The sequence below is a fragment of the Protopterus annectens genome, chromosome 15.part0, assembly GCF_019279795.1.
Source record: "Protopterus annectens isolate FY-2018-M chromosome 15.part0, PAN1.0, whole genome shotgun sequence".
NCBI classification, from domain to species: Eukaryota; Metazoa; Chordata; order Ceratodontiformes; family Protopteridae; genus Protopterus; species Protopterus annectens.
In genome coordinates this window covers 610,629,993-610,656,315 of record NC_056749.1, presented here as the reverse complement: position 1 = coordinate 610,656,315, position 26,323 = coordinate 610,629,993, and the positions used below count along the sequence as shown (strand labels likewise).

Sequence of the window (26,323 nt, the reverse complement as noted above, 5' to 3'; positions counted from 1 at the left end):
AGGAGCCCTTGCACCCAACGTTCGTCTGAAGTGGACATCTGCAAAGCCTCTGAGGACATGTCAATGGCAGGATCCCTTGAGGCGTCCAAAGAGGTACCCACCTTAGGATCCAAGCTGAAATCCAGACAGGTCTCTCTGCCTTCATCAGCCTCAAGAGAAACATTTGGAAAGGAAGGCACAGCTAAAACTTCAAGCCTAAGCCTTCTCCATAGCAGGCTCAACAGAAGACCCTGATGTACCCTCCATAACGTCACACGCTAAGCTTTTCAGTCTCTGATTCTTAAGATATATATTAAGAGAGGAAAGGTGGCTACAGTTCTTAGCAATGAAAACTTTGCAGACAGAGCAAGACTTATGGTCGTGGTTGGGCCCTAAGCAGAAGAGACACGGATCATGACTGTCTTTATGTGGAATTTGTCTTTCACACTGACATTTGCCTTTCAGGATGACATGTAACCTCACATCAAAAAAAGCAGTAGAAAAATATAAAAGAAAACCCCATTGGGGCACTTATCTGAAACTCCTGTATCCAATAAACAACTGTGACTAGCAGACTGACGATCATAGATGGCATTCAGACTGGCCGCAAAGAAGTTTTGAGGATGGTACATGCAGACAATCACTTTTAAGGCCTACGTGCGACATCCCACACGCCTTGCAGTGATTAGTGTTTTGTATACTGGCCGAATGTCGGGGACGCCTTTGGCAGTAAATCCCTCATGTTAAGAATACTGCAACATAAGAAGAGAAGGACATCAACTGGCACTGAATGGGTGCTGGTTATGTTGTTGGCACCAACTAGAAAACTTTTTCTGTTTATTAATAAATGATTTTCTAATAGCAGGCCTCTTAGTCTCCATTAATACCCGCTGCATGTCCTCAGTAAACAGGTGTCTAAAAGGAATTAACACCTTATCATTAAGGCAGTCAAATAAAGATGACTGGTGTCAGGGTGTATTAAACACCCCTATTATTCTGTAAGTAGATTCAGCCTGTGAGGAAATTTGTGATAACTGTTCCTGGTCATTTCCAAAAGGGAGAACCATGTTTGCCTGTGCCAGAAGGGAGTCAACACAATGATCTTGGGGTATTCTTCTGAACTTTCAAACGTACCCTGGATATTAATGGAAAGGCATGAACATTCTTATCCAAGGAAAATAAAAGGCATCTGTCTTCCAAGTCTTCTTGCATGAAGAGTGGAAGCTTGCCAGTTGATTGTGCAAAGACATGGCAAAGAGGTCTGCTTGAGGAACTCCCTACACATGGATCAAAACTTTGTAGACTCCTTGATCTAGTTTCCATTTGTGAGGGTCTGCAATGGTCCTGCTCAGCTTGTCTGCCACACAATTTTGCTCTGATGGAATGTAGAATGCCTGTAGAGTTAGACTGTGTTATGAAGCTATATCCAAAGCTACCATCACTAGTTTACCAAGGGGGTATCACCTGGTTCCCCCTGCTTGTTGATGTACCACATGGCAGTGGCACTGTCTGTAACCACCTGAAGAGGTCCTGGGGACCAAAGATAGTTCAGAGAGTTGAGTGCCTTAATCATGACATGCATCTTTTTGATATTTATGTGCTTGCATCTGTCCTTAGTGCCCCACAGCTACTGCACTCTTATCCCTCCTGAAACGGCACACCAATCAAAGTCTGAAGTATCTCTGGTGACTAACTGCTTTAGAGCAGGAAGGAGAACAGGAGACCTGGAGTTAAGGATATCTGTCATTTCCACCAAAAGGGTTCTCTTCTGACAAAAAACAGCTCTGGGATTTGAAAAAAAATAAAGGGTGTTGATGCTGGACCAAAGAGATTTCAGATACTACTGTATCTTTCTCATGTGGAGTCTTGCCAGGGGTCTCATGAGAATTATAGATGCCATAAGACCCAAGATCCTGAGGTATTCCCTCACAGCAACAGAAGTCTGTCTGGAAAACCTTAGAACTAGATCTAAATAAAGATCTGTTTTTTCCTGTGAAAGAAAAGCAGTTTGAACTGAAATGTCTAACTGACATCCCAGGACACAATTGCTGTATGAAGGAGTCAAGAAATGTTCTCTTGAAATCCCAGCTTGTGTAACAGATCTCTCACACAAGACAGAAATTCCTGACATTTTGAAAATGATTCTGCAAAGATAAGTAAGTCATCTCTACATGGGAAAAAGTGGGTACCCTGTAGTTTGCAATGAGCTATGGAGCCAGACACTTTGTGAACACTCTTAGTACAAAGGATAGTCCAAAGGTTAAGGCAGAGATAATGTGATTCAGATACACAACCTTAAGAAACATCTGAAGTCTGAATGAACAACAATGTGATGATAAGCATCTTTTAAGTCTAGTGTTGCCAGGAAACTTGAAAGAGGAAGAAGAGGATAACAGTTTGTGACGTGATATCCGTTTGAATTTTGGCACAATCACAAACAGGTGTAGGAAAGAAAGATCCAGAAGTGGTCTCCAAGCATTTTCTTTCTTTGGCACTAATAATGTCCTTGAGTAAAAACACTGCCCCACCTGGGAAGAAGGAATTGGTTTGATCACTCCTTGGGACAGCATGTGATGAAGTACAGGTGGAAACAAAACTCTGATTGGGAGGAAGAGGAATGACCCCCTGGAAAAAAAAGGTATTTCCTCTCACTGCATCTGCAGCCCTGATGAATGAATTCAGAACCCATTTGTCTGAAACAATCTGTTGCCAAAGAAACATATGGATACTCAGACCTTCTGGAGGAAAAAAAATGGGACAGGGTGGGACGGAGTCAAAAGATCTCCTGAACAGTCATTCAGACTTGTTGGACTGTCTTTGGTTTTGGGAGGTCTGAGACTTCTTTTTTGGAAGCACCTCGACATTTCTTCTTAAATGTCTGTTTTCCTGAATTTTGTTGAGACAATTTATTCTGTTTTTTTTTTGGCAAAACTGGATGAAGAGATAAAAGTCCCTTGGACAATTTGGAAAAGGAGGGCTGAAAAATCTTAGAGATTCCCTGGATCAGCTTTCTCCTTTCAAAACTTTTGATCACCTCTGCAGCAGAGGGGCCATATACTAAATGTCTATCCAAGGGAGAATTTAAAACCTCATTTTTATCATCATCTGGGAGATTCTGAGAATGCAGCCATGCACACCAAACAGTCCCAGTGACCACAGCCCTGGAAGCATCATCAGGAGTCATACACACACTGCAAGCAATAAGTAGTGACCTGTGCAACATAAGTAAGTTATTTCAAGCAGATTTACTCTCACAATAAGAAACTGCAGATAAAAATTCTTCATACTTGCACAATTTGTCACAACAAACTTAAACATACAAGCCTGACAATTCAGAATTCTGAAAATCATTTTACACCGTTTTCTCATATTGTAATCAAATTACACCATTTTCTCATACATATCAATAATTTTTCCATCCTTAACAGAAAGAGTAGGATTGGAATTAACTACACGCTAAGCAACAGCAGGATAAATTAAAGCAACAGCTGTTGTGTCAGGTTTGGGAACAGTGTATTAAAATTTAAAAGATGGAGGAAATTTATAACTTATCTGTCTTTTCAGGGGAAGCTGGCTGACTATCAGTAACACTGCAGGGAGTAACACACACATCCTCTAAATGAGACAACAGGAGGAATGGGTGCAGGTTCTGAAAATCCTTCTGTATCAACTAACACTGCTTTCTGAAGGACTGAAAAATCTCAGTGTTCTCACACTGAAAACACTGACACATTCTAGTAACAGTCTCAGAGAAACAGATTTCCCCACCGGGAGAATCAGAAACTGAGCTTTCCTCTGAGTCTGAATCAGAAATCTGAGGAAAAACCCTGTATCCATCCCTGCATCTTCCTGTTCACATTCGGGATCTAGAATCTCTTCAGGAAAAGAGGACTCTGTCTTTTTTTATAACTACTTTACAAGAAGGATCAATAGTCTGAATTAAATCCTGAGCCAGACCCAGTAAACTATTCCTAGCCAAAAATTTGAAAAGGAGCGGATACATGCTTGGTTTTCGTTTTTTTCTTTTCTTTTTTGACAGGGAAAATGGGGCCAATTGTGTTATTAACAGCAGCAGCTGCTCCCTTAGGGATGGGCACAACATTCTGACACAACAGGGAAGCCTTCCCTGTTCCCTCTCCCAGGACTGACGAGTCTCTCTCGCATGTCCACTGATGGAACCCCAACAGCCACAGAAGATGTGTCTAACCCCCCTGGTCAATAGTGGCTGTAGGTGCTACACCAGTGGAATCTGGGGAAAAAGATAAGTGGTCTGAGGTACAACAAATGGCCAAAGCAGGTTCACTCACCTGTGCCTGAAGCAAATTGCTAGCCTTCTGTGGTGGCAAAAACTGTTTGCTTATTTTTTTCTTTTTGTGGCTGGAAAAAGGAATGACTGTGGGACTGGTAGTCTGTACCATGGTCAAGCCAAAAATGGTGCCTCTTTCCCAGGGAAGACAAGCAGCAATTGCCTGTAAATACTACTAGACCATTAAAGTTACTTTTTGACAGTAAAAACACAGTAAAAAGAAAACATACAAACAAAAAAAAAACTTTAAAACACTCTACCAGCCCCACAAAATTAAAACAAACACAATTTCTCCACAGAAAAATGTTTTTTAATGTATGCTACTTATAAAGTAACAGGAAAAAAGAGTGGTCTGTTTAAAAGTACATTACATTCTCGAGACAATCTATTAAAACAAAATACTCCTACTTTTAAAATAACTTTCCTGAAAAGGAAAGTAATAAAACATCAACAAATTTAACAAAAAAAGAAGTTATGTACTCACCATAACGTTCCATCTGAGTTGTTGCTCTTCATTTGTCTTCAACCTGTGGGTACAAGGATCCAGCACAGATCCGACTCGGCTGCATTTCCAGCATCTGATCAGAGCACCAAGCTTCTCCCCTACCCATAATGCTCCCTCCCAACTCCCTCCTCCCTTCAGATAGAGTTTGCTGGCCACCATAGCATCCCAACCTGACCCAAAAACCTTGTTCCATGACAAAGGTCTCCCTAAGTAAGAAGAGGAGAACAAAGGCATACCCATGTGGTGACCATTCTTCTTCTGGCCAGACCACCACACAGCCTACGCAAGGCAGGGGGGAGGGAGGGATGGTTGAAGACAAATGAAGAACAACTCAGATGGAACATTATGGTGAGTACATAACTTCTTTATCTGAAGTTGTTGTCCTCATTTGCTCTTCAACCTGTGGGACCAAGTCCACAGCTACTAAACACCTGGGAGGCCCTCATGGAAGGATATTCCAGAGCATGGTGGAGCCAAAGGATGCCCTGTTGCTGGACAGAATGTTCAACTCATAATATGAGATGAAAGTATGTGAAGAAGCCCAAGTAGCCGCAGAGCAAATGTCATCTAAAGACACTCTGGACCAAAAGGCAGCTGAAGCAGCTATAGATGTAGTGGAATGTGCCTTTACATGACCTGGCGGGGATAAACCTCTAGCTGAACACTCCACAGTAATACACTGGGAAATCCAAAAGGCAATAGTAATCTTTGACACTGGTTTCCCTAAAAAAGGCTTAGAATAGGAAATAAAAAGTTGGTCAAACTTACGAAAGGACTTAGTCCTGTGCAGGTAAAAACGAAACTGTCTGTGCACATCTAAAAAGTGCAGTCTGTACTCTCCCTTATTTTGAAAATTTGGGAAGAAAACCAGATTATTCACTTGACTGATATTTGTTTCTGAAGCTAATTTAGGAAGAAAGGATGGGATTAGTACGCAAGGACACCCTGTCCTTATGAAATACAAAATAAGGAGGCTTGACTGACAATGCCTGAAGCTCCGAAACCCTTTTGGCAGATTTAACAGCGACCACGAAAGCTGTCTTCCAGGATAGAAACTGTAAGTCCATAGAGGCTGCAGGCTCAAGGGAGGGTGAGCAAGACCAAAGCTTGCAGAACTAGTACGAGATCTCAAGGAGGTGCTGGGTCCATAACCGGTGGCCAAAGTAAAGAGGTGCCTTTCAAAAATGCTTTACAAAGCTTAGAAAAAGCTAGAGAAGCCATATTGTCGCCTATAAGAAAGTTAGATATAGCTGTCAGCTGGACCTTGACCATAGATGAAGTGGCACCTTGATGAAAAATTCTTGCTAAAAATTCTAAAACTGCCAGAACCAGAGCAGTGAAGGGGTCTAGGTCATGCTGAAAAGCCCAAATAGAACAACATTTCCACTTACTGGAATAAACCTTCCTGGTAGAAGATTTATGAGACGCAACCAAAATCCTTTTGACGGGTGAAGATAACCCAGGAGTCATGACTATCATGGGAACTGGAGCAGCCAAGCAGTGAGCTTCAGATTGACCAGGTCTGGATGTGGAATCCCTGAGGGATGAGAGATGAGATCCAGAATCGGACCTAACATCCAGGGTGGACGTACAACATGAGACCACAGAAAGGGAAACCATACTTGGCGAGGCTAGAATGGGGCAGTGAGGATGACAGAGCTCCCCAGACTGTGAGCTTTCTGAAGAAATTTTGTGATTAGGGGCAGAGGAGGATAAGCATACAGAAGACCGGTGGGCCAAGCATGAACCAAATCGTCTCTGAGGGCTTCCCCGTGAGGGGGGTTCAGAGCAAAAAACTCGCTGCACTTCACGTTGGAAGGAGAGGCGAACAGATCAGAGCAAGGCTGACCCCTCTTGAGAAAGATCTGTTTCGCTACCAAAGGATTCAGAGACCACTTGTAAAGCATCAGGATAGACCTGCTGAGCCTGTCGGCTAGAATGTTGGACCTCCCTGGAGTGTGCGTTGCCACCAGAAAACAGCCAGTGGAGATCACCCATTCCCACACTCTCATGGCCTTGCGACACGGAGGATAAGACCTGGTTCCCCCCTACTTTTTAGTGAGCTTAACCTTCCTTAGGATTTTTTCTCATGTAAATAAGTATATACTGTGGAATGATCAAACACCTTCATATAGTATCACAACCTATGTGTTAAATAACACTAGAAATCCATCCTTGTTTGCTGTTCTTCTATACTTGATCTCTAGTGTTTTTCTTTCTTAGGTTTTTGTGAGACCTTAGTATCTCTTATCATAAATTACTAGGTGTATCTAATTTTGTAATATGTTATAAAGATTTGTACTACACCATTTTTAATACAAATGTATTAGTCTTATTCATTTATTCTTAGATAAATTTTTCCTTTTTCCTACTGAAATATAAAATATATAATCTTAGGCTTGTACTATAATTGTTAAAACTTCTTATGTACCAAATTATACTGTTATTGTCTTTGTCTTGACCTTTTATGTTGTTGTAATTTGTGGAGCTTTTCTCCCCGGGCCTCCACTGAAAATGGACATATATCCAACTGGACTAGCCCGGTCAACAAATGTAAAATAAATAAAAAAAATAAAATACTTGCTGATGTACCAGACCACTGACATATTGTCAGTCTGGATAGCAATCATCCCTAGGAGACGGTGGGCATGGACAGCTTGCAACCCTAGGAGCACCGCCCTCATCTCCAGGATGGTGATATGCAAATAAGTTTTGTAGGGGGACCACATACCTTGGACTGTCCTTCCAAAGCTGCCCCCCCCCAGTAGGGAGGCATCTGTGGTCACCATGGCCAAAGGGGGAGGCAGAAGAAAAGGGCGACCCCGGAGAAGATCCGGGGAATGAAACCACCACAGAACAGAGTCCCTGCACACCTGATATACTCAAATAGGGTGAGACACATGGGTCCATTGAAGTACCCGCATGTGTAACTGGACCATGGGTAAGAGATTTATCGTGCCTGCCATGGACCCTAATGCCCATAATACCAATTCTGCAGTCAGAACTTGAGCTTAAAGGATACAGAGGGCATGTAGTTTCAGAGACTGAATTCTCTCTGAGGTTAGAAAGACCTTGGTTTGAATCGTGTCCAACTGAGCTCCAATGAAATCTAGCACTTGAACCAGAGCCAGTAACGATTTGTTGAGATTGATGGTTATGCCCAACTGGTGGGCTAAGTGAAGCAGGGAATCCCTTGCTTGGCAGAGTCGATGCCTGGAAGGGGCAAGCAAGGAGCCAATCATCCAGGTAGGGGAAGACATGGAATCCCTGTAGTCTCAGGTGAGCCGCTACCACTGCCATCACTTTGGTGAACACCCTGGGAGCTGTGGTGAGACCAAAGTGGAGCACTCTGAACTGGTAATGACTGTCCCCCAGTCGTAAGTGGAGAAACCTGCGAGAGTGCCTGTCCATTCTGATGTGGTAGTAGGCATCCTGAAGGTCGATGAGCACATCCAATCGCTCTTTTGCAGAAAGGGCTGGATAGACTGAAGAGTGACTGTCCGGAATTTTGTCTTGGCAACTGACAGATTTATGATGGAGAGATCTAGAATGGGTCTTAAGTCCCCTGTCTTCTTTGGCACCAAAAAGAATCTGGAATAAATGACTGGTCTGGTCTGGTCTGAGGGGACGGGTGGAATGACTTGCTTTTCTAGCAGCTTTGCAATTTCCAGTGCTGTTTCTTCCCTTTGTGAGGGTGGAACATCTGGGAGATGTTTGGGCAGAAGAGGTGATTGATTGAAAGGGATAGAATAGCCTCTGGATATGATTTGCAACACCCAACAATCATCTGTGATTGACTTCTAGGCCGTTGTGTGTAGCAAGAGGCATCCCCAACTGCCTATAGAACCAAGCAGCCAGGCAACCCTTCAGGGCTGCTCAGGTCTGTCTGAGAAAGACTCTCGAGACCCTTGATTCCTAGGACCCCCTCTGCATCGCAGGTAGCATCTATTGAATCCCCCTCTGTCTCTGGGGAAAGGCGAATCCTGAGTCAACTGGGGGTAGCTCTGAGATTTCTGGAACTACATCTTCTTGGCCCTTGCTGATTCCTTAAAAAGGTTCATTGAGGGGCTGAAAAGTGGATCCCGATGGTAGACAAAGTCTTCCCATCTTTCTCACTCTGGACTTTACTGTTGTGTTTCTCACTCTGGACTAGAGTGGCACGTACCAACTTTACAAAAAGGGTGGAACTGTCACATGGGGCGCTAATAAAAGATGCTTTAAAGGGCTCTGTAAAGGCACAAAGTCTGAGCCAGGTGTGACGCCTGATGGCAATGCCTGTTCCGGCAGCTTTAGTGGTGCCCTCGGTAGCACAGAGGAGATGCATAGAGGTGTTAGCAATCGAAGTGAGGGTGGCCATTCGAGAGGAGAAAACTTTTTTGTCCTCCGCTGAAATGGACCCAGGAGTAGACTCAGTGATTTCCTTGACCAGATCTCACTAAAGCCTAATCACGTGTGCCAAGTAGTTCAGTGCACGCACTGAAAATGTCACTGAAGCATACACCCACTTCCAAAAACAGTCCATCGTCCTGGACTCACAGTACAGTGGATGAACTGTAGAGCTCCCCTGTGCGAGCCCCTTCTCAGTGGTCACTGCCACCACCATGGCATCAACAGGGGATCCCTTAGTCCAGTAATTCCTATTGGATGGTGTGCTTAAAATCTTATCCGGGCATTTGGGGATTGGCTCCACCACGTCTGGCTCCTTCCACACCAGAGATGTAATTAGATCCACCAGAGGATCTGCGGGAAGGGGACACCCAAGAAGTAGAGGGTCCTGTGCTAAATGCCTCCAGGAACACTGATCATCTGGGTTAGGTTTCTAGGCAGGCCACCCCCCTCGCTATCAAAGAATTTCCATGATGTCTCCAAAGGAGACATCCTCAGGAGGTGACCAGGGGGAACCTTCCCCTTCCTCTAAATCGGTGTCTTCTGTGAGGAACTCCGGCGGGGAGTCCAAGTGCCTCTTTTTACACATATGTTTGCAAGGCACTTCTTTAGTTGAGGTCTCTGAGGAGAACTCTCCAATGTCTCGTTGTTCCCAAGCTGGAGCTCCCTGGGGCAAAGAGGTTGCAGGTTGTCCCTGTGGAATCAGGATGGCTAGATCCACACCAGAAACAGAGGGAGCCAGGGCGGATTCCGAAGATAAGATCGTCAAGGGTCTCAAAGGGATCGAGAGAACCCTCTCCATCATGTTGAAAGCAGAAGGAGAAGGGACCCCAAGAAAGGGTTACAGGCAGGTCCGCAACCCTCTGAATCAACAGGGGAGCCAGAGTCAAACCTCCAGGTGCCGAGATTCCAAGAGGAAGGCTCTGCTCTGAAAAACTTGGAGACGATACCATCCCCTTGGATCTGGCGCTGAGGCTTCAGCTCCGAGAGCTGGATGCATCTGAGCTCATCGGATCTGACCTACTCAAGGTAATGGCTGGCATCAAGGTACAAGGTACCAGTGGCACTGACCCCAGCCCTCAACGTCGAGGGTACTCGGATCTGAAGGCTCCAAAAATGGGGGTCGGATCATAGCAGGAGTAACTGGTATGAACTTGTACTGCCTGCCCCCTGCTCCGGAGGAAGAGGGGGCAGGCAAGACTCCCATCTGTATCTGGGTGCAGATAAATATCCACATCATCCTGTCCACCTCTGCTACGGAAAGGCTGTGGATGGATCTGGATGAAGAGGCCACCGACACCGGCTTAGAAGGGCGGTGAGGTGAAGCCTGAGCCGGCGAATGGTTCCGAAATTCCTCCAGCTCCGGAGAAAATTTAGGGGAATGGAGCCAGGGAGACTCCATTCTCTGAGCCAATTGGACCTTGGCTGGTGGACCAGCGGTGGACGAGCGATCAGGGGACCGCTTGTCCTTGTGTTTAGATGGCTTGTCCCTGTCCCCGGACCTCTTGGCAGGACATTGAGTGCCAGTGGCCAGGGTGGAGACAGACGTAGAAGCCTGGGTTGAGGAGACCTGGACCCCGGAGGTAGGAGGGGGAAGAAGGCCCTTGATAATCAGCTTGTTACTCCTGTCCATCAATGTGTAGGGATTGAACCCCATGCAGACAGAACAGGAGGACTCTAAATGAGCAGCTCCTAGGCACTCAACTCACAGAGTGTGGTCATAAGCTGGGGTGACCTTATGGCCACAGTCCATGCACTTAAGGAACCCTGGTTTGGAGGTCTCAGACATGACTGATACTGACAGGCCCAACCAGATCACACACACATACACACACAAACAGTCACGCATACACGCTCGATAGAAAGGCAGAAAGAAGGATTTTTTTTTTAATTGACACGAACGCACGAGGGGAGGTAGAAAAGATAAAAAAGAAATTTAAGTAGAAAAAGTCATATAGATAGAAGAAAACACAGTCACTTACCACAACAGAAGCTCAGAGCAAAGGATCACAATGCTTACTCCAAGCATGGCAAATGAGATCTGAAGGGAGACAGGAGACAGGGATATTATGGGTAGGGGAGGAGCTTGGAGCTCAGATCAGATGCTGGAAATGCGGCTGAGTTGATCCATGCTGGATCAGAGTACCTACAAGTCGAAGAGCAAATGAAGACAACTTCAGATTGGAAGTTTTCTCCCCAAAGAGAACTTATCTGTTCAGCAAATGAAAGCACAAGTCGAATGTCAATCCTCGAAAGCCTCACAGGAACATACTCTTTGAAAGCAGTAAAGCTCTGAAGGGCTTTCCACCCAGTCTTGTCTTTTATTCTGCTCAGCTCAAGTTGCTTGACAATTTGGGTGCGTAAAAGGTCCTTTGAAGCTTTGGAAGCTGGGTGGCTGTTATATCCTTGGCAGGATATAATCCATATAGCTAAGGCTACTGCAGTAGTGATCAATATGATTGACATCACTGCAGCTTATGACGGTTTCAAAAAACACATATTCTAGCACAATAAATCATGTAATCTACAATCCAGTACTTTGTGTAGTATGGTGATGTGACAAATTTGCAAACTAACTAAACATGCAGTAATAACTAAACACACAATAATGATGGAAATGAGTGTTAAAGGAAGTGGCTAAGTTCTTCCTCTCTCTTATTCTGAAGTAAGGGTCTGACTACACCCATTTAATTCATCAAATTAGAGACTTTAAAATACATAAACAAGACAGTCAAACATGCATGTTTTCAAATCATGTAATACCAAACTGTGCATCTCAGCCAGCTAAGTGTGTTAAATATAAAAGAATGCATGCAATACAATAACATTTTAAGACACTCACATTATCAGTTACAGCATTCTATTTACTGGCAATGAACAGGAAAGCTGCTCTGAAATTAGAGTTTCAGAAAGTAAGACTGCCCTACCTCATCCCATTCCAAAAGATAGTTGATGATCTTCGATCCATTGTCATTTGGTGCCTAGATAACAAAATAAATAATCAATCAATCAATCAATTAATTAATTCACTTTAAATTATTTCAGTGTGTTACTTGCAAACAATTTTGAAAATAAATACATACATACTTTATTTTTCAACTAAAAAGATCATTTTTCTCTACAAGTAGGATTTATACTGCTGTTGAATTAAATCTTATAGAAAGTCACATTTGCAGTGTTATTGAATTTTAGGTGGAAAGGAGGGGATGTAAAGTGGACATAAAAAGTTTACACATCCCTGCTAAATGCCAGATTTTTGTGATATAATAAAATGAGACCACAATAAATAATTTTAAAACTTTTCCCACCTTTAATATGACCTGTACAATTCAATTGAAAAACAAACAAATCTGTTAGAAGGAAAAAAATATAAAAAATAAAAAAGTACAATAAGCTGGTTGCATAAGTGTGCACATCCTTAAACTAATACTTTGCTGAAGCAGCCTTTGACACAATTACCCACTCAGGCATAGTAGAAAAGCTAAATAAACTGGCAATAACCCCCTATTGTTACCCACTGAATTGCCAAATGGTTCACAGATAGGACACAAAAAATCAAAGTGGGTAAGTTACCTCTACAAACAGACCAGCTACTGACATAACTAGAACACCCACAGAGATACCTTACTAAAAGATAAAAGGCCTAAACAACAAGTCCTACATGCACAGACTCAAAGTCCTGTCAATATACTCCGTACCCTACAGACTTGTCAAGACATGATCTGTGTCTAGCATACAAGGCATCCTCCAACTCAATACTAATGGATTTACCGGACATTAGCAAGTCAAATGGCATCAGAAATACTAAAGTTAGAGATCTAAACCTCTTATGAAACATCACCAGAACGGTTTGGTGGGAGAAGTGTAGCACTAAGAGGATACTGCTGCTCTGGCACAGATTCCTCATCCATATAAAACCTAGTTCATCCCTGTCCATATTTAAGCATAACTTGGATCTATGGATGGGACACAGGACATTTACCCCAGAACTGTCTCCAGTACTACTACTGGATACAGGCAGCTCATAAACGCTCTATCCCATGCATGAATTTCCTCAAATTATCTACGGTATGATCCCAGGAGTAATATATAACTAATGACCATGTGATACGTAAGGCCAATCTCTAACCACATAGGATATGTTCAAGCACCAAAAGGGACAATGGCTAGGCTTAAAATGGCCCACAAGGGCAGCTAGCCTAGTACTTAGCTATGAACTTATGACGTGAAGGACTATTTTGTAATCTACGCAGCTACTACAAATATGATAAACATTAATGAAGAGGCAACTAAAGAAGATTAACAAGTTGAAAATAATGTCCACTGCAATGCTATATTATGAGCAGGTGAAAAAGGAGGAAAAGGAACAACTGGCAATAGAGAGAATCATCGCAACAGAAGGATTTGTTGGAGCACTGACTGGCATAACATACTAATTGGCATCCATTCATGATGCAGATACAAATGTCTGTCAGCAGCAGCTGCTATGTGAAGTTTTACCATTACAACAAGAAGGCCCTTCATACTGAATCTAAAGAAGCAGTGGATTGTTGGTACAGCTACAAGAGGATGGAGTCATCACAAATAAAACCCGAAGCTCCACTTGTGAAATTATACAGTACAAGTGGTTTAACATCGTCAGTTTTCAGATATGCATTTATAAGACTGCCATCTATCTGTACATTTTGGGGTAAAGACTACATTTTTATTCCCTCTAAACATGCTAATACACTTACAACATTTACAAGTTTTCATGATTATGATGATGATACAAACAAAACTGAAGGTTATGAAGGCAGATAAAAGTGATTCAGTAATCAAAGTGGGGAAGTAGGCCAAGAAAATATTTGAAATGTTTTGTGATGAAATATTTTACATTCAAGTATATAAACTGATTTATCTGTGGCATATAAACAGGAAGAAGTGTATTTATGTGATATGTTGATACGAGGAACAACAAATATAACATTATATGACTGTATAAATAAAAATGATTCCCAGGTTACCTTACCTCTGTGGTATACGTAACATTGTAAGAATCCAACTGATTTACCCTAGACCTAGAAGCTAATTGTTTCAGCTACTGGGTCAACATTACTATCTGGTGCAATTTTGTATTGCAGCCAGTGGTAAGGAAACAAAAATTACTTATTTTAGATCTGCAGATTTAATAAGATAAAAAATGTGAAACTGTTACAGGAAGATTTGTTTTGTCATAACTGATGTCACCACACTAAACACTATTATAGCCTAGACTTGCGTCTCAACAACAATACATATATATGTTAAATGGCAACAAGTTGTATAATGCAATGGCTATAAGAATTGTAAGGAACTGTTTGGCTTTGGATTTGAACAACTTTTTATTTTCCATTTTCAGCTAACCTAGTAATGACATTGTAGAAAAAAAAATACATATGTGAAAAGGGGTATCAGGTACTGTGTTATATGTGTGTATTATGTTATCCATCCTTTCAAGAAATGGTTATTGTCCCACTCCAAAAATGAGGGGAGGAAACCTCTGTAAAAGCAACTAAGAAAGGAATAAACAGATGTGGAGTTCAGTCATTCTAAAAATAATTCAGAATGCAAATGCAAGGTTATAAAAAGCGTGCGTGAAAAAGATCACAATCATACAGAGATGTGTTGTCTGAAATAAATAATTAGTACTTCTGGAAGGAAAAGCTGATACAACAGAACGAAACTAAAGGTTTGCATATAACCACAGTGAACATAACATCTTAATATGAAGCAATGGTTCTGGCAACATCACAGGCATCATTATCGACAGAACTAAACTTTACCCCATTTTCTCTGTTTTTGCTTATAATCATCCATTTCTTAATTGGGTCCCACATTTGTCCAGCTAAAACAAAAAAGGCAGCATAGAGTCATGTATAAGAACACTAATAAAGCAATTAAATGATACATACCTTCCACTGCATAGATAGGCTACTTTTGGTTTTGTTGACCAATCTGGGTGGAGCTGGAGGGTCTGGTTCGCTACATTCTGTTGTAAAGCTCACCGTCTCTGATGATCCCCTTAAAGAGTTTGAAAATGCAGAAACTCTGAGAGATGAAAAAAGCACAGTAGTATATTATAAAACATTTCTCAGATAACGTTTTCAAAATAACAAATATGACATATGTACACATACTTTTTTTGAATGGCAGCAACAAATTACATTCCTTTTAAAACAGCAACCTAGCATAGCACAACAGTCAAGTATAGTAATTGTTAAAAGTTTAACTGAATGATTAATAAGTAAAAATGCTGAGCATGTAGTACAACTATTCCCAATAGTTAAATGCTGCTCCTCTTTGCTTTATAAGCTCCAATCTAGCAAAGCAAGAATGCTGTCTGACATACAAAACATAAGATGTGTAAAAAATCCTGGTTAGCATGATATTTAGGCCAGAAAAACAAATGTAGACTCTCCCAGGACCATTTTTCACTGAAGCCAATTTCTCTGTCAACCAAAATCTATCCCTGAACAAGTAACACAGAAAGACACTCATTAAAAAAACACACACACAACAAAAATACTGAAACCATACTTACTTTCAGATTAATTGCTATTAGCTTACTGTTTAATTAGTTTTTGCTGCAAATGTATTGCAACATTTTTTTTTTAATTGCAAGGTGCTTGCCCCTTCTCTACAGGGACATAACCATGGAGCTAGCAAACCCAACAGAGGAGAAGTGTGGAAATTGCAGCTGGATGTACTACTGGGAACCAACCCGATTTTTGGACCCTACAAAAATGGTCAGGTCTCAGACAGGGGGATGGGAACCTGGCTCCAAGTATGCAGTTTCAAAGGCTTCCTTCCAGTCCCTGAAGATCCATACATCTTTTCTGGGATACTGAGAATTCACTGGTTTGAAATGGTTTCTCATTAAGCTCAAGGTTTCCTCAAATTATACGTTCTCTACAGGTTAGAATATCTGGGAGTTGTAATCCAATTCCTCCTCACCCTCTAAAAATGAGTCTTGACTCTCTCTCTTTGGAGACATCTGTTTTCACAGAAGGAACTTCATAAATAGATAGCTGGCAAGGACATGCGCTAAAAACAAAATGGAGGAACAAATGAGGTAATCTAAACTAATCTTGTGGAGGATGTTAGACAGAGAGTGTTAGGAATGATCTGCCATGTGGCAGGAGCGAGACAACAGACATCCATTGACTGGTCAAGAGTCACAGTTAAATAGTTTGCTGTTGTGTATACGTATGGCACCTCTCAGCTGAGCCTCAGAACTCTGGCACTCTCTAACTACTAATACTGTCTTCTGTACCCATAACAGGTTCTTTGAGTTCAAATGTTTGAGAGCTGTTGTGTGACTCAACCAAGATAACTGTTAACAGTAGGGAAAGAAAAAAAAAGTTCCCCAATGAGGTACTTATCAAAATCATGTCCAAACTCTATACTGACCATGTTGCATATACGCTATGCAAACCACAATGCAATAAGACAGAACTAAAGATGTAAAGGGCGGGCATCACCATTTTATTGGCAAAACTAATGTCCCATAGACCTGGAATACTGCAAAACTCCAGAAGTCAGCTCAGTCATAAGATCTTCTACGGCTAAAGTCCAAAGGCTATGTCTAAGCAAGAGTGACCCATACAATGGATATCCTCCTTAAAGAAGGCTTCATCCCCCCAAGAATTGTCTCAATAATGAAAGCCCCCTTCACTATCTGAGCTCCTGATGGGTCAGATGAAGGGGAACCCACTCTATCCCTTGACTCTAGGGTACAGCTCTTTCCAAAAATATTATTAATGCAAATGCATGACTGGTGCATAGCGAGTCAGGGGAGAGAGGTTCACATGTTGCCTCATGGATGCCAGGGAGGTATGGGGAAAAAGAAATACCTGCACTGGACAGATGATGGCATTTATCTCTGGCTGCATTTGCTGAAGTCCCTCATCTGTGACTGTACATACCACCAATGGCTGAAGAAGCACCCCGTCTTTTGAATTCAGGTCTCAGACTCTGGTGGAGACTCCTCCTGTGACTCTTTTACTAGGGCCAATCTGTCAAACTAGGCTGTGGGAGAGGCCTTAGAAGAAGAAACAACTCAAAGTACCTTGATATGGGGCCAGATGTCTCCGGGGTCATTTCCCACAATCAGTTTGCGCAGATACAGGACCAAATCAGTCAGGTGGGGAAAAGGTGGAATGAACACAGCAGGACACTCTCTCCCAACAGACAGAATGTGGGTGTGCCATTCTCAGGCTTCAGGACTCCAGAAAGATGCACGGCAGAGCAGACCTGTCTCACCTTCTCCACCAAGTCAGGGAAGATAATCACTCTTGGGAGACCTGAAAAACCATGAACAATATGGTACTTTCACTAGTAGGAATATAAAAAGAAGCCATCTTATAACCAAAATCTGAGGTGAAACCAGACTTGTACTCCACTACTATTCCTTCAGGTCTAGGCTGAAAGAACACCTAACCAATAATTGGACCTGCCCGGCTCCCTACCATCTTAGTACTCTTTCCTATTCCCTTCTTCCCCATCTTAACAGACTTTCTCTTTATATATCCTGCTTTCCTTCCTGCATTACCTACTTCCTAGCCTCACCTCTCTAATTCCTTAATGTTCTAATGTCATTTATTTATATTCTTAAACTAACCTTTACTTAACCAAGAATTTAGGACTGAAATGTACTACCTAGTTCTCCTGCCAGAAACAGTATATGGCTTTTACGACCTCTTATTCTGTTATACATTTTTCATGCATCATTATGTGACTTGCATATTAGGAACTCTCTTCTATCTTGTATATAATGTATGGTCAACTTTACTGCTTGCCTTATAATTTGCCTATTTTCTTTTATTGTATTCACAAATCGTACTGCTTTATTATTGTCTTAATATTTATAAACACTGTTCGATTTTTTTTCATTTCTGTTTAATGTGTACTGTGAAGCTTTTCTCCTTGGGCCTCCACTGAAAATGGGCTCATACCCATATGGACTTTACTAGTAAACAAATGGCAAATAAACAAACAAATAAACAAATAAATAAAATCCCCATTTATCCACCATAAACTGAGAGGGACTCTCACGGATTCCTAGGGCGCCTCCTTCTGCCATTCTTTTCAAATTCAGAAATATATCCAAAGAAAAAAGCAAAGGGTATGTAAGAACAGGAATATTTTACTGTCAGCAAGGATTGAGATCATAATGGCATGAACAGCAAAAAACAAAATTAAACAAACAGACAAACATAGAAAGTGCAGGGGATGCTAATGAAGTCCACACCTGAGTCCATAGGAAATTCTAGAGAAAACAATGCTGGCTGATACTGGTAGACAGGACAAGTGTGACCATGGTATGCATCAAGGAGCATTCACATTGTCTCAGCTCACATTACTTCCTTATTGTACTCACCATAACAACTACTAAATGACATAGCCAGATGTTGGTTAAAATTACTGAGCAGCTAAGACACAGATTCTAGCAACAGGGAAAAAAAATCTGTTCTGGAGCATGACACTAGCATCTCAGCCAAAGTATAACCTATAACTCATGCAGGACCAGCCTCACACCTCAGCTAGACAGTGCTGCATAGAACTGCAGTGATCTGCTTTAAAAAGATAATTCAATTAGCCATTGTTTTATGTTGAGCACTGAAATGTCTATGAGATGACCACTGACACAAATCTGAGGACAATGCCACTTAAGACAAACTGATGCTGTTGACAGTCAACAAAAGCTGGATGTCACAGTTCTCTCAATGTGTGCTAGTGGACAGTAAGAGTCAGTAAATGATTGTTACCTCACCACAGTATACTCTAGGTCCCCATAAACATTATATCTGGAATGCAACATCCTTGAGTGCAAAATTAATTGACATCAGCTTGCATATTCTCATCAGGCTATTTTTGGATATATCAAGTTATAAAATAATAACTTAAAAAGGATACAGGGTAAGCAGTACTTTAGAAAAACAGATATGACAACGTTATAACTATTATTACTATTATTATCAGCATCAGCACAGTCATTATGGAAGCATTCATAGGATCAATGGAGGTTACTAGACTAATTGCCCTGGGGCCCTTACAAGTCTAGCCAAGACTTTAGCCCCAAAAAAGAAACCTCAGTCAGCACCTGTTGCCCCTGTCAATGAGATTGGATTCACTTTGTGAGGTATTTCTGTGGTCTTTCCAGTTGGTTCATGTATTTGGAGAGGTACACTCCAAACGGGGGCATTATACTCAATTATTGGCCTAATGAGGGAGGAGTACAGAGAGGTAATAACCTCCTTTTTTCTGGATGCAATCCCTTTACTTATGAGATGAACCAAGTAAAAGGCTTTGCTAACCACTGCTGCTACATGATGTTTGAATGTGAGATTGTTGCCAACCTGAGTACCCAGGTCTCTCACCACAAGTGTGCTTAGGGATTGCCGTTAATGTGGTAATCAGTAGGGGTGTGTTTTTGCTGAATGGTATTATAATACATATTTTTGCATTTAACTTAAGGCCATGACTTTGGCACCAGTCACTTATTGCTGTGAGACCCTCTTGCAGTATATTAACATTATTTGGGGAGTCAATGACAGCACCCAACTTACAGTGATCTGCAAACTTGGTCAGCCACGGGCCTTTGTCTTTGCCTGGACCTCTGAGAAGTAGATGCCAAACAGTAGGGGTCCTAGGACAGATCCCTGGAGAACACCAATAGTGACAGGTCTGCTGTGAGAGATGGAGGCTCCTACTTTGACCTTGTGGGTCCAATCAGTGAGCCAAATGGCCACCTATCTGATGACATAGGGATTTACGCCAAGTTGTGCTAGCTTTTTGATGATGCCCGAGTGGAGGATTGTGTCAAATGCCTTGGCCAAGTCAAGGTAAGCTGTATGCACTGACTTTCTCTCATCCAGGGCCTTGGTGACAGTCTCAAAGAAGTCAACCAGGTTCAACAGGCAAAATCTGCCCTTGATGAATCCGAACTGGATGTGAGAGGGGCTAGAAGATTTTCAGTCCCCACTATGACAAAAACATGGACACATACATAAATTAACTAGCTGAGTTCAGTTATATGTAATCTTCTGATATGTATACTCCTTTCACCTTATTTGGAAAAAGTTATCATTCCTTCAGATCGGGTAATTTATTGATCATAGTAACAGTAATGGTTGTAGCAGTAATAAAAACAGGCATTTCAATGAGTAAGTAGGTCAGCTTGACTCCGTTAAATTTAGGTACTACTGCTAGCTCAAGCAACACTGTATAGAAGCTTTTCAGTAGCAACTAGTCAGAATTCACAAGGTAAAGTTACCGATGTATACCACCTATGGCACTGTCCCTATAATGGTGCTGAATGACAAATTAATTGTTGAAAGTCATGAGCAAAATGGCTAAAACTACCTACAATGCTGTTGAGGCACCCCAGGAAGGAATGCTGTCTAAATGTTTATTTCTGCATGAAACAAAAAATAAATACATACATAGATTTTTAAGCTCCCATCACCTTTACCATTATGGAGGCTTTCCAGATAGAAATCCCCCTTCCCCCCAAAAAATCAGTTTCTCCAAATCAATGGCTGCACTTACAGGCATTACTTACTATAAAATTAAGGTTATCCATACTGAAGCTTATGTTAAAGCATGTGGTCCCACTGATTATAATCTATTCTTATTTCACTGCTTTTCCCTTCTCAGGTGTTTGCATGCTTTCAGCAAATATTAACTTTTCAGACTTAAGAAAAAGTGCAGTAGCAACCATCAAATACATAACTAGACTCTGCACTTTAAATGCATGAAAGCACTAAGGCTGCTAAGAGGCAATTACATGCAGAATGTACTCACTTGCCACAGTTTCAAACTTCATTTACTTTTTCACTGAATTGCTTGCTAATGTAACTTTAAATATTAATTACATTGTATCTAGCACATTTCATAAAATACTGTTCAGACCTCTTATGACTAACAGCTTGCGCCTGCAGTTTGCTCGTCTCCAACAAAAAGCAGTCGTTAATACAAAAAAAGCAGCTAGTACGTATTCCAATGATGTCTGGGTGGGTAGAATACCATTTAACCTTTGCAGCAGACAGAAAACCTTTTCCATTTTGCCAAACAGTTCTCAGTACTCAGTTTTTTAGCTTCCTTTAATGATGACAACATGAACTCTGAAAAAGATTGTTTGGATGGAATCAGTAACCAATCAAAGCTGTCAACTTGAGTGGTTTTAGGTTTTAATGGATGGCAGAACCCTTGTTCTGGGTTAAGAGGTCCATGAAGAAGGGGAGTGCCATGATTCTCCTTTCACTGAGTGTTATGAGAACCAGTGCTGTCTGGGCCAGTAAGAAGCCATGAGGATCATCCTTGGTCTGTCTGTCCGCACTTTCTGCAATACTCTGGGATTAAAGGGCACTGGAGGAAAGGCATAGAAAAAGAGGTCTAATTTGCTGAAAGAATACATCCGATCTCCATACTCTTCTCTGATGAATCTTTGAACAGAACTTCCCACTTTGCCTATTTTCTGGGGAAGAAAAAAGGTCCATTTCTAGTACACCCCATTTGTGTGTGGCGTTTGTCTAGGAGGGATTTGTTCACACTGTCTACTGGCAGGTTATCTAGCTCCAGTATGCAAGCAGCTATGGGAGGGTGTCCTAATCGTTGAGGAAAAAGCTCCTCCCTGTTTGCTTATATACCACATCACTGTTGTGTTGTCTGTTAGCATCTTTACTGCTCCTGGAACTGGTCTTTCTTGCAATGTTCTTAACGCTAGAATAACTGCCTTCATCTCCCTTATACTGATGTGTTATGTTGCTAGATGCCTGTCCCATGCCCCTTGGACCCTGAGTTTTTCCCCAGCTGCGCCACCTTGGCCAGGTCTGAGCTGCCTGCAGTTAGGGTTTGGACAGTCCCTGGAAGTTGGAATTGGACTCCTGGGCTGGTCCTGACAATCTACTCCCACCTCAGAATTTATCTTTTCAGGTAAGGTAGGACAGGGATTGCTGTTTCTGAAGTGTTGGTGCTGAGACCCGGTATTTTTCAGTAACAACTGCAGTTTTCTCGAGTGCAATTTTGCCAATGGGACCATAAGGATACAAGAAACCCTGTTTCTCAAGACCCTCACAATTCCATGACCTAACATGATGTAAAAGCCATGTATGTATTCACAGACACTGCAGAGGTAGGTCAAATAGAGACATTTAACCCTAAAGAGGGGGAAGGAAAGAGAAGAAGAGCTTATTTGATAAGAAGCACTCTCCTCACTTCTGCTACACAAGGATGAAAAAGCAAGGTCACTCTAGAGGGGGGCCAAGATATAGTTACGGCCACTGGAGTGTACTGCAATCCATTGTTTAATGGCATGCACCACGGCCTTTTTTTAACTGGGAGTAGGGCTGATTATGGCATTATGTAATGCTCCTTAGCATACTCAAAGAATACCTTGATGAGGACTGAAGTGTGGCAAACTGTCGCTTAAGTGAGAACTCAATCCCACAAAAAAACAAACTGGGTGAGACATGGGCCTTTTCTACTAACAATCTGTTTATATAGTAGCACTTTTTTCTCAACTCTTAAGTCACATGTGTAATGTTTTTACTCATAACAAAACAATTAAGAATGGCATTGTAAAGAACATTTCTAAAAAAAATGAACTGTTATGTCATGAACCACCAGTATATGGCACAATTTGTGCAGGGCTCAAAATGTAAAACATAAAATACGTTTGGAAGTGTTTGATGCTCAAGGGACATTATTTTTTTATTTAGCAAGTGTTTATAAACATTTAATTAAATAAAATGAGCATTACTTAACAAAGTAGTCTGTAGCTGGCCGGAGATCAGGTAGGGTAACTGTTGTTTCTTCGCCCCTACAAAGAAAAAAGAATATTCTTTGTAACAATACAATGCAAAAGTACAAGAAATAATTACACAGCAATAAGGCATAACCTAGAAAGAGTAACTGCGCACTAGTCTTATTGTTTGTGACTATGTAAATCAGAAGGCAAAACTTCACCTCCCTTAGATGTGATGTTTTATGTTACATCATCATGTATGCATATATTAAAGTCAGTGGTATAAACCCATAACTCTGACTGGCTAATAAAGACTTCCTGTGAGAGAGAGAGAACTGTACAACAATTTTTGGTTGAAAGCTAAAACCTGCACTGGACAGTTACATGATAAAATGTCTCCAATGATTTCTCATAGTAGTTAACTTTTATCAGCTCCATTTTTATCAGTAATACCCTTCTACAGTGCATCAGTAGACATGTTGCACAGCTGACAGAAAACTACAGGGTTAGATAAGAAAAAAAAACAAAAGTTATATACTTACCATAACGACAGATCCACATAGTCTGTTTTTCATTTGGATCAACTGTGGGTTGTCAGATGTATTGGGATCCAACATCGGCACCAATTAGGACGATCTTGCTCCAGCACCACCCCTACCTATAATTCCCTATTCTCCACCTAATCACCTCAGATAGAGTTTGCCCTGCTTAGAAATCCTGATTACTATCACAAGCAATAAAGGCAACCAGTACACACTAGCAAATCATCCTGTAGCAAATGGCAGGTACACTTTAAGCAAGTGTAAGAGATGCCTAGTTAATCCTAACCCAGTCCTCACGAATACAAATGACAATTTGGGGGGGGTTCGGTGGGTGGGATGTTGAACCAGATGAGAAACAGACAACATGGATCTATCATTATTGTAAGTACGTAACTTTTGTATCCAATGTTATCTATTTTTGTCCTATTCAACTTTGGTACAGATTCCTCAGCACTAAGGCCTGGCTGAATTCATGAAAGAATATCCCTGAGAATGGTAGAGCCAAAGGATGAATGAGACCTGGATTGTTCATCTAATTTACAGTGACAAATAAAAGTGTAAATTGTAGACCAAGTAGCTGCTGTGCAGAAGTCAATAGGAAGTTGGCTTGCATGTGCTGTAGATACAGCCACCTCTCGCTGAATGTGCCTTTGGTTTACATTGCAATACCAAGCCTTTTTTCATATATACAAGGGATACAGTCTGAAAGCCAAATGGGCAATGTAACTTTGAAAAATGACTTCCCCATTTTATGTTTTGAGAAAGCAGCAAACAATTGGTCTGATTTCCTGAATGGTCTTGTCCTGTGAAGGTAAAATCTCAACTGATGATGCACACCCAGCATATATAACACGCATATTCACCTTCATTAGAAAATTTTGGAAAGAAATCTTGTAAATGAATAGATTGGTTCAATGTAGATTTGGATGCCACCTTTGGTAGAAAAGAAGTATTGGTTCTTAAAGAGACTTTATCCTGAAAGACCAGATAGGGTTGTTTTAGAAGAAAAGACTTGTTAATTTAGAAATAATTCTGGCTGAAGTTATTGCTACTAGAAATACATTTCTCCACTTGAGAAATCTGATATATACTGATGTTGAGGGTTTGAAGGGTGATTGAGTTAATACCTATAAAATAATAACAATGTCCCAGGGAGGGAGTGGGTCTCTCATAGCTGGCCTAATATGAAAGATTCCATTTAAGAAGGCTTTTGATATTTTTAAAGAAGCTATGAAGGAATAATCCAAGCCTACATGGAAATTGGAAATGGCTACTAACTGTGCCTTGATTGTGAAACAGTTGGGACCAGCCTAAAAGAATTCTGAAAGAAACTGTAGAATAGTAGGAATTAGAGTTGAGAGTGGGTAGACAGTGCCCAAATAGAAAACGTTTTCCATTTGTTATGATAAGTCTTGGCAGTAGAGTTTTTCTGGAAAGCTGTAAGAATGTGTACTAGTGAAGGGGAAAGCTTGGCATTAATGACTAATGTTAAAATTGGAGGAACCATACAGTCGGCTTCGTGGATTTCTTATCTGGAAATGAAAATCCACGTGGGTGAGAAAGGACATCTGGAAAGTGGTCCAGCATCCAAGGTGGATGAACATGTAGAGGCCATAGAAAGGGAAATCACATTTGTCAAGACCAAAAGGGGATATGACGATTATCCTGGCCTTGCACATCCTTGCGTTCTGCATGAATCTGTTCATTAATGGAAGGAGTGGGAAAGCACAGAGGTGACCCTGAGGCCAATGACGAAAAATATCTCAGCAGGGTTGTTCCCAGGAACTGAATATTTCTACAGCCACTACTGAATTTGGGGAGCACTCTTGAGGCATTAAGATACATCTGCTCAATTTGTCTGCTAGAACACTGGAATTCCATGGGATGGGTGCTGCTAGGAGATGGTCCACTACCTTACCATCATCGCTTCTTGACATAATGGGTAAGAGCCTGTTCCCCCCTGTTGGTTTACATACCAGACTATCGACACTGTCAGTCTAAATACCTATCACACCTCTGGGAAGAGCATCCTAGAAGGCCTGCAATGCTAGGAGGACCGCTCTCATCTCCAGAGTATTGATGTTGAGTTTTGCCTCTGTCTGCAACCAAAACCCTGTGACAGTGTTTCCCTCCAACTGCCCCCCCTCAACCCCAGAAGGGAAGCAGCCGTCATCACTATTGCTGCAGGAGGATCCCTCATGAAGGGAAACCCTCTGTCAATGATGAAAATGCTGCCCACTAAGATATGGTTTCTACAAGTTGAAGTGATTCATATCTTTGAATGAAAAGGATTGTAAGCATATGACCACTGCACTGCTAAGGTCCGCTCAAGCATTCTCATGTGATATCTCGCCAATGGGACCAATAGACTGGTCAAAGCCATTAAACCTAGCATCCAAAGGATTATCAAAAAAACACTCAGAAAAAATAATTAAACACAAAAACGAAGCCAGTGTACCACTTTATTCTCCTGGTACCTTGGCCTTTCGCCTTCAAGGGATAAAGGACACAGAAAACCAGCACCCTTAATTAAATACAAATACTGAATACTAATCAATCCATTAAACAATTAAATAATTACATAATTGAACATTTCACCAAACTCAATGAACATTGTCAAATGCAGTAAAAAGACTTGAGTTAAGCCCAAAAGACCCCACAAAAAGTAACATTTTAAATGCAAGTCCATATTCAAACTTCTACTTATATTTTTTACATATAAATAATGGCAAACATTTTTAACATTTATCAAAATATGTCTAAAAGACAGAAAACTGCACATCATTAACCTCTAACAATTCATGGGGAATTCTAAATTCAACCCCCCCCCGGGATAC

At 41.4% G+C, this 26,323-nt stretch overlaps 1 protein-coding gene across 1 annotated transcript in view; it reads right to left on the bottom strand.

Moving 5' to 3' along the window:
• The window catches only part of LOC122789953 (fibronectin type-III domain-containing protein 3A-like), a 1,322,139-nt gene that overhangs the window by 637,101 nt on the left and 658,715 nt on the right, over window positions 1-26,323 (bottom strand). The window contains exons 9-11 of the mRNA XM_044057452.1: window positions 22,960-23,019; window positions 15,110-15,245; window positions 12,104-12,157 (exon numbers count right to left, since the gene is read on the bottom strand). Coding sequence (XP_043913387.1) covers window positions 12,104-12,157; window positions 15,110-15,245; window positions 22,960-23,019 — 250 coding nt within the window. The remainder of the gene's footprint in view (window positions 1-12,103; window positions 12,158-15,109; window positions 15,246-22,959; window positions 23,020-26,323) is intronic.